The 15730-nt window shown below is 38.8% G+C and overlaps 1 protein-coding gene across 3 annotated transcripts in view; it reads right to left on the bottom strand.

The window, feature by feature from the left end:
- CTTNBP2 (cortactin binding protein 2) overlaps positions 1-15730 on the bottom strand; it is a 670870-nt gene that overhangs the window by 66039 nt on the left and 589101 nt on the right. For all 3 annotated transcript variants that reach the window (XM_069228905.1, XM_069228907.1, XM_069228906.1), the window contains one exon: positions 14621-14753. In XM_069228905.1, coding sequence (XP_069085006.1) covers positions 14621-14753 — 133 coding nt within the window. Of the gene's footprint in view, positions 1-14620; positions 14754-15730 lie in introns of those variants that run through there.

Below are 15730 nucleotides of genomic sequence, written 5' to 3'. Positions count from 1 at the left end.
AGGCTTTTAGGCAGAGGCAAACTATACAGTATATGTCATTCTTTGATATTCAATTTGTGAATTAATTGTGCTTAACTGTAATGTTGCATGTGAACTCAGTTCCCTCTATGGTAATGTCACATATATTACAGTTAAGACATTTGTGATAGTCAACTACTGATGATAGTCCCAAAAGACTTCTGAGATTCTGTGGTGACTAATGTTTTACTGATCTGGAATGGACCAATCCGTCTCTCAGATTCTTATTTTGTTTGTTTTGAAGAGGGCCAATACTGAAAAGTTGTCACACAGCATTATATCCAATTCTCTGTCTCCATGGGCTCTAGGAGGGACTCCCATGGTGCATATCATGCCCTCTTCTTTGCTCGTTTCAACTGTTGATGTGGATATTGAAATTCTTTTGACTTATATATATGTCAGCATTTTGAAAATCATTTTTTTTCGAACAGTTTCTTTAGATTCGCAAGAACGGACTATAAGATAAATTACCCTTAATGTTCCTTTGGTGATGAATAATGTAGGAACATATTCCTATCAGTTTCTTTTGAGTACAGGCTGGTGAAGATGTGTCCTCCCAACTGTTTGATTAAAAGATTCAAAAAATTAATTGTGTCCTCACTTCTCTGTGATGTAAATTATACGTCTTCATATCCAGTCAACAAATTTCTCACAATGATCTTCTCCCTCGTTCCAAATCATGAATGTATCATCTATAAATCGGTTCCATGTCATAATATTCCTTAAAGGGGATTTTTGCAATATATCATATCTACAGCTAATGGGGAGGGGGGATTGTTCTGATTGTATTCTTGTATCCCTCCCCCAATAAGAATTACAGGATCACACTCCATGCTTTTTAAAACAACATAATAAGGCTGTGGCAGTATTCGTTTTTTTCTTCATCAAGAGGCATGATTAGTATTTGTATGTACTCCTCAAGATGTTAAGGACCTCAAGATTTTCTCAGTTTGTGTAGCCAGGTGTGACATGACAGTAAACAGGAGAATGATACTGTATTCACAGAGTGGAGGGTTGACAGCACGTTGAGTGTGGTTTGAGATTAGGATCTTATAATTGCCATGTGAATGGGTGGAGAAAGTAAGCACTCCGGCAAGAGAAAGATTCTAGAGATTTTGGGAGCAAAAGGTACCTTGAATATATTTGTTTCAAAATGGTGAAGAACAGGATTGGATCACAATCCAGCCTGAGAACTTGAAGGGTCTTTGCTTTGAATAGGGGAGCACCCAAATACCCTACTCACTCTGGTCACTGGTCCGCAGGACCCTGAAATGGAAGCAAAGAGGTCAAGGGAAGATGTTCAAACCTGATTTCCCCCTTTAGCAACTATCTAAAATGTATGGGAGCTGGTGCAATAATAAGCTTTGATGGCATGCACTGCCTTGAAAATTAGGCAGAGTGTTTTGAATTCAATGTGGACTAAGGTATTAGCCAATAATGTACTTGAAGTATAGGGTTAATTATATGGTTGTGTGGTTTTTTGGTCGCAAACAACTGACTACTGCATAAATGTCCACTTTGTGAGGCCAGAATTATTTTCTAGGAGCCCAGTGATCAATCCAATGGCACCTTCAATATGTGATACAACATGCCAATCTTGCAAAGCACTGACCAAGATTATTCCAGGGCTAAATTATGTAGTCTACGCCTATATTTAGACTAAGTCCAAATAAAAGAACAAAGGGGAAACAGACTACTTAGTATTATAAAATAGCCTACTGCCATATATCTCATTAATACATGTTCACAACCTCCTCAATATATTACTGCTCTACATTCATTGTACAAATAATACAAAGGGTCTATAAATGGTGTATTGTATATGTACATATGTGTGTTTCATGAATGTGTATAAACAGCTTCCTTAATCTATTACTGCTCTATTTTCATTTAACAAATAACTATAACTAACAAATGGTCTATAATTCGCGTATTGTATATGTACCATGTGTGATTCATGAATGTGTGAAACGTACTACAGTTATAAATGTATTTCTAGAAGGGATTCATACAGCACCAGTGGGCAATTTATCCGTTGTACCCCCATCATTATGTTGTTACTTTCCATTTGGATGTTCATAATAATCCACCTTTTCTTCATGTTCACACATCTGAGATTTGTATATTTTTGGTACATTTTAGTAAATTCATTACAGGAATAATTACAATGAGCATAGGCAATAATTTATGGTACACAGTTCGGGTTATACCTATAAACTAATGTTCTGATATTATTCAGAAAACCATATTTACTTTTGTATAAAAGAGATTGCACACTATTGCAATTTAGAGGCAGACAATAGCTCTTCTGTGTCCAGTCCCTGTGGATCCTCCAGTTTCCAACTTCCTGATTCACATCTGCATAACTGCAATTCCTTATTATCTTGGGGTGCGTTGTCAATTACATAATACCTCAAAATTGAACCAATATCAAACTTCCACTTCTGTTTCCAGTTTTGGACGAACCTGCCAGTCCAATCTGACCTCCTGGAGCCCTTCTCTGGATACGCAATGAGGGAATCCTCGGTGGAGATTTTTACCTTCAGGAGGTCTTATTGGACTGGCAGGTTCGTCCCGCTGAAGAAAATCTTCAAAAAGAGACTAAGGGGGTTATTCTAACTTTGGAGGAGTGTTAATCCGTCCCAAAAGTGACGGTAAAGTGACGGATATACCACCAGCCGTATTACGAGTTCCATAGGATATAATGGACTCGTAATACGGCTGGTGGTAAATCCGTCACTTTTCCGTCACTTTTGGGACGGATTAACACCTCCTCCAAAGTTAGAATAACCCCCTAAGTGTGAAGGTAAACTTTTAACCGAGGCCTCCTGTGGCCTGTAGCCGAGAAGGGCTCCATTGCGGTCAGCCTGAAACGTTGACTTTGCCCCGGTCGAGGTGCAACCAGATGACCCGATTGGTGCTTTTTGTGTCTAAGCGCAAAAAAAAAAAAAATCTTTACAAATTCATATCTCCGGTTCCCCTTATCCGATTTTATTCGTTTTGGTGTCATTTTAAAGATAAAAATATAATCTATTTTTATAAATTGGTTTTGGATTTTTAAACTGTTTCCTGTGCTTTATCTGATTACTGTTTTGTGAAATTTGAATGCTTTACACTGTCGCCTAAGTTAAGCCTTGTTGCTCGTTGCCAAGCTACCAAGGGTTGAGCTTGGGCTAATTTACTGAGACCTAACTGGACCTTAGTGGAGGTTAGTGGCCTATTGCGAAATCTTGCAGTACTCATAATATGGTGGGTGGAAAACCACCAGCACTGGTGTCTCCTGGTGCCCGCAGCTTTAGTGGTATTTCAAAAAGACCGCCAAAGTCATAATGAGGGCCAAAGTCTTTTGAAATGTAAGTGGCGCTGAGACCAGCTCTGCCCTCAACAATACTAGCAGGATGGTCTATCTTGTCCACACCTACTCACCCCTTCTGTGTCACTGTCTGGGAGGAATGCACAAACCACGACAGTCAAGTGACTTCCAGACACTAGCAGAAGGCACAAATGACAAGGATAAGAAAACTTATTAAGTGTGATAAGCTGATGTTATCATACAGGAGAGACAGGCTTAAAAACTTTTAAAAATGACTATGCGTTTTTCCACTACCAACACATGCAATACTTAAACTCACATGTCCTACATTTAAATTACAATACACTTTGCCCTTTGAGCCTTTAGGACCTACCTTAGGATGGCTTCTAAGTGTTAAAAAAATCAAATTTAGGCCTGCATTAAGGTTTATTTTGCCATGTCGAAATGACAGTTTAAAACTGCAGTACAGGCTGCAGTGGCAGGCCTAAGACATGTTTTAAAAGGCTACTTCCTTGGGTGACACAGTGAAGGGTGCAGGACTACTGGTAGCATTTAACTAACTGACCCAGGGCACCTGTAGTACCATTTACTAGGGACTTACAAATACATGAATTGTGTCAATTAGGTGTAGGCCAATTGTACCATGTTTTAGGGAGAGGGCACACACACTTTTGCATTGGTTAGCAATGGTAAAGTGCACTGATTTCTAAAGCCAACAATAATGAATTCAGCAAAACAAGAGGGGTGAAGACAAAAAGGTTTGGTAGTGACCCTTCAGAGAGGGCCAGATCCAAATTACTATACTATGTAACCTTTCACAACTGGAAAATGGTACACTGTGCCCTGAATTACATTATCAGGATTTCTATTTAAAAAATCTAACTCTGAAAAGAGACACAAATATATTCCAAATGTCTCAAAATGAGGTTGTAGATGCACTGGATTCCCGAGGATTGTTCCCAAAGGCAACATTTCCAAAACATGTTGATATAAATATGTTTTACCCTTTGTCTGAATTACTGACACAGATAGCACCTGCAGGTTTGTCACTTATTCGAGTGTCTCTCAAACCCATAGATATAACTAGACTGGTTTCACTTTCGACACTGTAAAAAAGCTTGAAAGATGATTGCTAAAAGTAGGTCAGCTGTCACCAGTACACTAATAGCTGCACAATAGAAGAAGCCAGGTTGTGGAAATTACCTACAATGTAATCCTATCTCTAATCAGATTCCACCATATAATCTGCAGATTAAACACAGATAAGGGTGCTATTTTGGATCTTAGGCAAATATGTCCCTAGAAAGAATTTAATTTCTAAATGACCCCAAAGGGAGTACACAAAAATGTTTTCACAGCAGAGGAGTTTTAACAAATAATATGAGAAAGTGCCACATATGTATAAGACAAAGACAGTACAAAGCAGAAATACCATAGGGTTGTATGCCCACAAAAAGTGGTATCCCATAGTAATTCTAACCATCAGGGACATAAAAATAACTTGTCTGAGAGACGATTAGAACTAAAAGGGAGAAAAGTGTTCTGGTGATTTGAAAACTAAAAATTAAATTGAGAACCAGATTATCTTTTTTAATTCCAAAAATTTGCATAAGTGTAAAAATATCTAATTTAACATTACTTTATTCTGCAATGAAATAACATTAAAGGTATTTAAGGTTGGACATCTAGAGTTTTGTTGTGAATTGTTCATATGGAAAATAATCCATCTTTTTGCCATGTTTTACCTGAATATGATTTTATTGATTCTGGGAGACTGGTATTTCAACTTCGTTATAGTTGGAGCTAGATGGCTTCCATTTGCTTGGAAGACAATATCTATAAAATAGTGTTGGTGTAGGTTAAAAAGGTAATGTGACTATTCCACTGTCAAGCTAGACCTAAAACTCCACGTAGGTTAATGACTGCCCTCCTCTCATATGCACTGCTATCAAACAAAAATAACAAACTATCTGGTTATCTAAGACACTTACACATCATTCCAGTGTCATGTGTGTACCCCCTGGAAGTTTAAGCTTAGGTAGCTAGATAAATAACAATGATCCCAGTGCCCTAGAGGGCAAGGAAAATGTTAATTACCAGTAGACATATATTTGTGGCATGTAGTGCTGTAGATTCACATGCTATGCATAAGCTCGCCATCTAGTGATGGGTTCGGAGTAGTACAACTTGTTTTGTTTGAAGAAAGTTTTTGAGTCACGGGATCAAGTGACTCCTCCTCTAGGTAAAACTACGCACGGGCATCAAGTCTTTTGTTAAGACTGTTTGTCCGCAGGCGGGAGAGTGAAGTAGGGAAAAGAGTATATAGTATGATATAAAAGATGTCCATGCAATGTATTTACATATGTACATACATACACACTCACACATATATATATATATATATATATTAAATTCCAATCTCTACACACTTCCGGGGAGGAGGGAGGGCGCATGTGAATCTAGAACACTACAGGCCACGAACAGATGTCTACTGGTAAGTAGTATTTCCCGTTCAATGGCATGTGTAGCTGTAGATACACATGCTGTGCATAGACTGTAAAGCAGTCTCTCCATAAAGTGGTGGCTAGTGTGTAGGGGTTGGAATTGTTTGAAAAAGTGTTTTAATTACAGCTTGTCCAACATTTGCCTGGCAAGGACGTCTGGACAATAATGTTTAGAAAATGTGTGTGGTGTAGACCATGTTGCTGCCAAATGTAATTGTCTCATAGCTTTAGTATAGCAAGTTGAATGCATTTAATTATCCATCTTGCTATAGTTATTTTAGATATTGGGACTCTTTTGTGTGGTAATGAGAAAGCCACAAAAAGTTGTTTTGTTTTCCTAAAATCTTTTGTCCTGTCCATATAGTACATAACAGCTCTTTTGGCATCTAGAGTATGTAGAGCTCTTTCTGCCACTGATTCTGGTTTTGGGAAGAAAACTGGCAATTCTATTGTTTGATTAATATGAAATTGCAAAATGACTTTTGGAAGAAAGCTTCCTATAAAGTTAATGCCTGAAGCTCACTGACATGCCTAAGAGAGGTGATAGGAATTAAGAATGCTACTTTCCATGAAAGGTATTGTAATGGGCAGGAGTGGAGTGGCTCAAATGCTGTATCCAGGAGTCTTGTGAGTACAAATTAAGATGGAGCTGGAGGAATCCTTGGTGGAATGATTCTTTTTAGTCCTCCCATAAATGCTTTGATAACTGGAATTCAAAACAAGGAAATATATTGTCTATTTTGCAGATATGCAGCTATAGCTGCTAAATGTAAGCAAATGGATGTGTAGGCTAAATTTGCATTTTGTAAATGCAATGATTATTGTACAATGTCCTGTACTGTTGGTTGAAGAGGGTCAAGGTTTTTGGATAGAGAATAACAAACAAAACGTTTCCATTTTGCTGAATAGCACTGTCTAGTGGTAGGGCTGCATGCTTGTTTAAGGAGATCCATACATTCTTGTGGTAAATGTAAATATCCAAATTCCATGACTTCAGGAGCCATATCCCCAGGGTGAGTGATTTGGGATTTGGATGTCTTACCTGTCCCTGTTTTTGTGTTAGAAGATCTGGTCTGTTGGGAAGTTTTTGATGAGGAACAATTGAAAGTTCCGAAAGTGTTGTGTACCATGGTTGACGTGCCCATGCTGGGGCCACTAAGATCATGCTGATGGAAGATTGTTTTATCTTCCGTACTAGAAATGGTAGGAGTGGGAGAGGGGGAAAGGTGTAAGCAAATATCCCAGGCCAACTCATCCATAGAGCATTTCCCTCGGACTGAGGGTGAGGGTACCAGGAGCCAAAGTTTTGGCATTTTTTTGTTGTGGTTTGTTGTGAACAGATCTATTTGAGGTGTTTCCCATTTTGTGAAGTATTGTTGAAGAACTTGTGGGTGGAGCTCCCACTTGTGTGTTTGTTGATGCATCCTGCTTAGCAGGTCTGCTAAATGGTTGTCTGTTCCTGGGAGATACTGTGCCACTATGTGAATATGATGACACATTGCCCATTTTCATACTGATTGTGCCAGTTGGGGCAGTTGTTGAGATTGTGTTCACCCCACCCCCCCATTTCTGGAGATAGTACATGGCAGTTGTATTGTCTGCACTTATCAACACTGTTTTGTGCTGCAATTGTTGAAGGAATGTTTTCATTGCCAAGAATATTGCTTGCAGTTTGAGGTAATTGATATGAAGAGTCCGGTGAGTGTCGTCCCATACTCCCTGAACTGTTAGGTTGAGGAGATGAGCTCCCCAACCATTGTTTGAGGCATCTGTTGTGAAAGTAATCTGAGGCACAGGGCCTACAATGGGCCGCCATTCATAAGATTTGTGGTATTCTACGAATGTAGAGAGAGAGAAGTCTGGCAGCCTAACAACACTAGATCTTCCATTTGACCCTGTGCCTGAGACCACCGACGAGAGAGACACTGTAGAAGAGGACGCATATGAAGTCTGTCATGAAGCACTATGACAATACAAGATGCCATCATTCCTAACAGTTTCATAACAGTTCTTACTGAGTATGTTTGTTTCTGTAATTATGTTGCAATTAATGTTTGAAAAGCCTGGATCCTGTTTTGGTTGGGAAATGCTATTCCCAATTGTGTATTGAGGATGGCTCTTAGGTATGGTTATGTTTGCAGAGGCTGGAGATTAGATTTTATGTAGTTTATGGTGAATCCTAGAGAATGTAGGAGGCATATTGTAGTTTGAGTATCTTTTTGACACTCTGGGAATTAATTGGCTTTAATGAGTTAATTGTCCAGATAAGGGAAAACATGAATTTGTTTTCTTCTGAGATGTGCTGCAACCACTGCGAGGCATTTTGTGAATACTCTGGGAGCACTTGTGACTCCGAATGGCAACGCTTTGAATTGGTAATGTTTCCCTGCTACTACCATTCTTAGGTATTTATGGTGTGAAGGATGAATGGCAATGTGAAAGTAAGCGTCCTTTAGATGTAGGGCTGTCATGAAGTCTCCTATTGGTAATACAGAAATAACATCCTGAAGAGTGACCATGTGAAAATGTTCTGATAGGATGTAGTGATTTAAGGGTCTGAGATCTAATATTGGTCCGAGAGACCCATCTTTTTGGGAATTAGAAAATACAGAGAGTAAACTCCTGTTCATTGGTATTACAATGGTACTGGTTCTATCACTTCTTTTAGAAGAAGGGAATGTACTTCCTCTTTGAGAAGAGTTTGATGATCTTGTGAGAGTTTGTGTGTACAAGGGGGTATATTTGGTGGAGTGGAAATGAGCTCCAGATAGTAACCATTTTAGATAATTTGAAGTACCCATTGATCCTTGGTAATTTGAGTCCATTGGGGGTAAAAGAGTTATAATCTTCCCCCCTACAGGGGTGATGTGATTTACTATTGTGTTTGTTAAGTCACTGTTTAGTGACTGATGAAGAACCTCTATATGTAGATGGTTTTCCTCTTCCTTTATTATTGTTTCCTCTATATGATCCTCTAAAATAACCTCTGGTATTTTGAGAGGGGGTTTAGTTTGATTTGTGACTTATTCTTGGAATGATGATTTAAATCCTCTACTAAAATCTGCACAACGAAAATTATTCCTATGTGTGCTGACTTGTAAATCTCCCATGGCTCTGGCAGTTTGATTGTCCTTATTTAATTTTTCAAGTGTGGTATCCACTTGTGGACCAAATAAGTGCTCCTTATCGAAGGACTTATTTAAAATTGCCTGTTGTACTTGTTTAAAGCCTGGATATCTAAGCCATGCATGACGTCTTATGATGACACTTGTATTAATACTACGTGCTGCTGTATCAGCAGCATCAAGTGCACATCTAATGGAGTTGTTGGATATTGTTTGTCCCTCATTTACAATCTCTACCCTTCTTTTACAGTGTTCTTCTGGTAGGTATTGTAAATGTTCCTCCATAGCATCCCAGTGAGCTCTGTCATATCTGGAAAGTAAAGCATGAGCATCAGCGATTCACCAATGATTGGCTGCTTGAGCTGACACTCTCTTCCCCGCAGCATCTAATTTCTTACTTTCCTTGTCAGGGTGAGGTGTGTCTCTTGTTGACTGGCTATGAGCTCTTTTTCTTGGAGTAGATGTCACAATAGAGTCTTAGGAATTTGTGTTTTTATATATAGAGGATCAGTGGGTGCAGCTTTGTACTTTTTATCAACTCTAAGAGTGATAACCCTTGCTCTAACAGGCTCTTTAAATATTTTTCCAGCGTGTCTGATCATTCCTGGGAGCATTGGAAGAAATTGGCTTTCTTTATGTGTTGCACCAAGGGTATCAAATAAGAAATCCTCCTCTATTGGATCAGTGTACATATTTATATTGTGATATGGTGCTGCTCTTGCTATAACCTGTTGGTATGATGTGGCATCCTCAGGTGGTGAGGGTCTAGCTGGGTAAAGATCTGGATCATTTGGTGAGCTAGGATCCGGAACTTAATCATCTCATGGGTCTTGCTCTTCTAATGCATCCCCTATATCCTGTGACCCACCAGGTGGTGAACTAGATGGTGTGAACCCTAATTGAGTGGGAGATATTGGTGGAGTATGTTGTGGATAGGTAGGTAAAGGTGGAGATGTATAAGTATGAGAAGAAGTCTTTTCTTTGATAGTCTTCTTTGGAGGTGCAGAGCATTCAAGACTTTCTTCAAAAGTTAATTTCTTCTTTAGAGGTGGCGGTGGTGATATTATAAACCGCCCTGTTCCTTGCTGAATTTGAAGTCGATGCTGCCTAATGTCCATAAGTTCCAAAATCAGTTCCACCTGTGGTGGGTGTAGATGATGGTACAGGTTGTCCATAGTCACAGAGTCTTTTGGTGTTTTTTTCGGTTCCGAAGGTTTTTCAGATGGAAAATATTTGGTGCCGAAACTGTAGCTACTTGTTGTTTCTTTTTCGGTGCCGTAGTGGTTGGTACCGAAGCAACATACATTTTTTTGTTTTGTCAGTGCTGTAATGGAGCTACTGGAGGTCGATGCCGAAGACTTGTCTTGGCTTTTTTCGGAGCTGGTATGCGGGCCATACGAATAAGTTTCTCAGCTCCGACCATAGCTGGACGGCAGTGGCGGACCGGTGACCTCTTTTGTCTTATCTGATGGGAAAGGGGGCTTTTTACTTACAGTTTGTTCTGGTTGTAATGCAATGCCCGACTGCACATCTGCATCCGAATCTTGAACAGAGAAGACACCCTCTTGTTCCACACCTTCTTGCACATGCTCGTCTTCAAAGACGTCAGGTGTATCTTCTGTCTGTTGAGATGCCATTTCCATTTGACGAGCTCTTCGGTTTCTAAGTGTCTTCTTCCACCGAAAAGAATGGCACGCCTCGCAGGTCTGATCATTGTGGTCTGGTAAAAGACACAAATTACACACCTGATGTTGGTCGGTGTGTGGAAACTTCGAATGGCATTGAGGGAAAAACGGGAATGGAGTACGTTCCATCAAGGCTGCATTGTTCGATACCACGTGCAAGAGGTAGTCCCAAGGAGGGTACGAACGAGCCTTACTGCCCCAAAAGGTTAAAAACTATTTGATTCCGAATGTAGAAAAAGGAACCAAGAATTGACTATTAAGGAATACACGTTTGGAAACAATACCAACAAAAATAGAAAGATGGAAAGAATCCTGTTTTAGACTGTTTGGAGCCAAGAACTCAGAGCGAGAGGAACACACATTTGAGGCCGACAGTGGAGAAAAAAAAGTCTAACAAAGGACTTGATGCCCATGCGCAGTATTACCGAGAGGAAAAGTCACTTGATTATGTGACTTGAAAACTTTCTCTGAACAAAAAAGTTGTACTACTCCGAACCCAAGATGGCGAGCTTATACACAACATGTGTATCTACAGCTACACATGCCATCAAACACACTTTTTTGAGGAATTTATTTCCTCTGCTCAATCGAAACATGTATCCTGGCTCCCAAACATGTGGGTGAGGCAAAGCCCCCCTCTAGTGATGTTCACATAATTGTCTGGTGACAGCTGTGCTGTCAAGCCAGACCATAAAAAGGAAGGTATTTTTTGCACTTAAAATACCAGGTTTACCACTCTTGTAGCTCTGATGATAAAGTGTATCAATCAGTTAGATAAAGCTGCACGCAGTACAAACCTAAAAAGAAAAATGTTTCCCATCCTACATCTCTAAAACCTAAATAATAACATTTAATTACAAACTATTTTTGGACAAGTACTAGCTTTCAAGTAATATTCTATATTAAACTCTATTTGTGCTAAATCGTTTGAGGAAATAGCATACATACTTTGGGCTAAATTATAGCTTTTATACAAAAATTCATATGGATGAAAATTTGCTCTTCCTGTATTAGGGACCCCGCATCAGATTCAGCTTGCCCCGTCTACAACTCCTCAATGACGACCACTCCTTCTCCATAAACATTTCTAAGTCAGAAGGTAAACATTCCACGAGGATGAACCTGGTCCTTGTGCCAGACCCACAATCTGTTGTGGTCAGCGTTAACATTTGAATTTGCCTCTGTTTAGTATGACCAGATAACCATGGTAGGCATTTTGTGCTTATCACTTATTTCATACTTTAAAAGTTCACATTTCCAGTTGTACCTGTTGTAAAATGAAATAAGACTGTAGAAGTGTTAGCTGGATTCACTCAGGGGCCTTCATCATCCACAGCTAAGTTTACAATGTAAAAATCTCTGCACACTTACTATGGAGAGAGCTGATCATAACAAAGACAATACTGCTTGCATGCTGGAAGGATTCCTATCTGCCTGGTGAAGAACTGTGCAGAGTTGTCTCTAACTTCAAATTCTTCAAAGACTCTAAATTCACTCCGATTTCTGCACCTAAAAACTGCTCCAAGGATAAAGGAAGGTAGCCTATTTATGACACACAGGCAAAAGAGTTCAGGTGCTGAATAGGGACATATGCCTACTGATGCAACCTCTCTCCTGTGGCTGACTGAGAGACTTTAAAATCTAGAAGACAGAGAGTGCTGCATTGAACTGGAGGAAAGGATGTAGATGTGACTGGAAGAGCCCTTTCACTGCTTTTATCCTTGGGCCAACAACCAAGAAGACTTTCCAAGAAAAACTGGAGACTTTTGGATCACCAAAGAAGTAGTTCTGGAAGAAATCCTGAAGTTCTGAACATTTTTATCAGCTGCTTTTTAACAACACTTGCTGCTCTACACAATTTACTGTGTAAAAAGGACAGAATCTTCTAAAAAGCTATTTCAATTCAAACACATTCTACAGGGAGCATCAGTGCCCACAACATTTCCACAGTAGCCCCCAGTGACTGTGTTTGAGAGCCACAGCTAGCATGTTTTGCTTAATTTTACTTCCAAAGATTGTTTTTCTATAAAAAAAAAATCTGTTTATTTTCTAGAAACACCTGGTCTCTATCAGATTTATTTTATTTTTGTGGCATTGTGATCATTTCATTTTGTTTCTAATTATACTAATATTGAAATGTTAACTTGCTAATATATTAACTGTAATATTGTTTTGGTGTTGATTGTCCATATTCCACAGTCATTAAAGCCCACACTGCTCATACAAAACTTGTAAGAGTAAGCTAATTACTCCTCAACAGAAACCTGTTTATTTATTAGGAATTAGATAGTTATGTCTTTTTGAGAGCTCAACCACAGCTCACATTGACAATGTGGGCCCTCTGCTTCATAGTTCATGAACCCGGTTTCCTATGCTCTAAATTAGTCTAAGACTACATAGTACATAACCTAATTTCAACAACTCAAATAATGTTTGCATTAAGTATTTGGCTGATGTTCAGTCAAAGAAAGTTGCCTGGTAAAGACGTGAACTTACGAGTGTTGGCCTATTATAAAATATCGTGCCTGGGAAAAATGTGACCAGTGAATCTGTTTCCCTTAGTAACATAGGTGTTGAGAACTTGCTGGTAAGTTAATTAGGTAGTCAATGAATGGAGAATATATAAATCTAGCTGCCATGTATATTGATGGGAGAACTGAAGTCTCCTTGGAAGTGAGAAGCTTGACACTTAATGTAGCATCTTCCTCTCTGAATAATCTAACATAGCAATCAATAGGACCACATGGCTCAAATTCTATCCAATCATATCAATAATATGCTAGACTACTACCCACAGGACTGCACCTCAAGAACAGGGAACCCTAATTGTAATATTTTCAGATCTGTAGATGATTGAGATATTAACACTAAAATAATTTATGGATCTATCAATGCCACATGACACCAGGATTACATTGAGATAATCCTCAGGTCTTTGAACTAAAGGTTTGTTCATTAATTACTACTTCATTTTTCTGTGGGACAAAGCATAGCATGACAAATTATTGAAAATGGATTGCCCAAGACCCCTTTGTGTATGTGTATATGTAGGTATTTTTATCTATGACTATTTTATTACAAGAGTCTATGGCAGCTAATATCTCTTGACCTTAAAGGCAGGTTACCCACTCACCTAGAGGGGGATAAGGAATACCTTGGTAAACTTCAGGCATCTTGAACTTATTTACTGCTGCGTTTAAAAAATACAGATTTTGTCATATTACAAAACTGAAATTAAACGTTACTCACAAAGTGAATTTCTTGGCCATTTCTCTAAACATCCAATGCATATATATGGGCACTACTGCAAGCAAGAAATATTGGCCTCCTGACCTGTAGTTAGGTAGTAAAAACAACCATATTTGGTCATGTCCCTGGCCCTGGTTCATGACTTACTGACAACTTCCTCTAAATGACAAGAGACAGACTGCAAGCATACATTTACAACAATGTATAATTTACTTATTTTTAAACAATATAAAAATGCATTTATTTAAATATTGCTGTAAAAATTACAATTGACAACATACTTAAACTGTATTAGAAAATGTAAATTTTGGGAGCTTCATGTAAGACTATAAAGTGCCTCGGCTTTTAATGGCTGGTATATGCCTTCTCAACAGTCTAATGTTTTGTCGCTCCTCTTCCTGTTTCTCCCTTTTAACTTCTCAGAACATTCCACTCTCAGTGGGTGGAATGTTCTTAATAGTCTTATAGTCGGGCTACATAGATTTCTCCCTTAATAAAGGCTCTTGCCTTGACTTCAGGGCCTTTAACAACGAGTAAAGCCCACTGCAACAGGTGACAAGGCTACATCTCTTACATTCTATTTTGCAAGTTATATCCTTTTCTTTGACCTCTCCAGTTCAGAAATTATGTTTTTTCCTTTGTTGCACAACTAATGTACACAGGAACCAGCCAAAGATCTTTCTCAATAATACAGACAAGGCATAAAAAAGAATGTGATATCTTCACCTTTCTGATATCGGGCTCAGATTTGCTGAAACACATACTCTGAAGTTCATGTACAAGATCCACCTCATCATCCGAACCATGTGAAGACTGCTGCTCCAAGTTTAACACTCTTGTCTGGTTATTTTGCCAGTCTCTAGAGAAAACAACAATCAACAAAAGGATGAAATGTAAGAATTGTGTTAACTTTCAAGTGACTACCAATGCAATGCAATTAAAACTATTTAGTTAATGTTTTCATGTCAAAATGATCTAGCATTCTAGAGAACAATGCAGAAACAAAGGTGTTAATGTTGAAATAGACAGACAAGGAAAATGACCTTCTGATAGCTGCACATACAAATGCCTTGTTTTTTCTGACAATAGATGCATATAGGAAGGTCATGATATTCTGACAGTAGAGGTAGATACAAAGATCTTGAGCTTCTGACTGGAGATACAATAATTCTTTCAGTTGATGTAGACAGAACAATCCTCGTCTGAAAGTAGAAGCAAATACATACTGATAGTAAATAAAGAGACAAACGTCTTCATATTCTGTCAGTAGCTACAGATATATGTTGAAAGAGAAACTGTGCAAGGTATTGAGTGCCCAGTGTACAAAGGGACAGATTGCAATTAGTGGTCATAGATTGCACAGAGACTATTTGTGACTGTCTCTGATACAATTAAACCAATCCATTATTAAGTCATGTCACAAAATCACCAATCTCAGGAAATTGCAGAATAATATGCCTAAAGAATGTGAATTAAGCAGGTCTCTATTTGCGTCCCCCATGTGATAGGCTCCAAACACGGGTATGGTGGAGTTCAAGGAAGAGCAGACCATTCTTGCTGCATTTGCATTCCCAAAAAGGAATTTTTTTTTAAGCAGGATGTTTTCCACAAAGGAACTGGTGCTTCTTTTTTTTAAAAAATGTTTCCCATATGTGAACATATTGAGTGAACACTGAATGGTTCCTCTGGACCACTGTCTCCTCCACCTGAGTTTCCTTGACAAAATTCCAAAAAGAGAATATGTCCAAAAGGGACAGCTTCCCCATTGTGATTGAGTCAGCACCTCCTTTAAGGAGTCGACAACTTATCAATGGTTGTGAAAGCAGATGCATTCAC

The sequence above is a fragment of the Pleurodeles waltl genome, chromosome 4_1 (genome assembly GCF_031143425.1).
Source record: "Pleurodeles waltl isolate 20211129_DDA chromosome 4_1, aPleWal1.hap1.20221129, whole genome shotgun sequence".
Lineage (NCBI taxonomy): Eukaryota > Metazoa > Chordata > Amphibia > Caudata > Salamandridae > Pleurodeles > Pleurodeles waltl.
The sequence above is the reverse complement of the archived record's forward strand: the minus strand, read 5'-3'. Positions and strand labels throughout refer to the sequence as shown.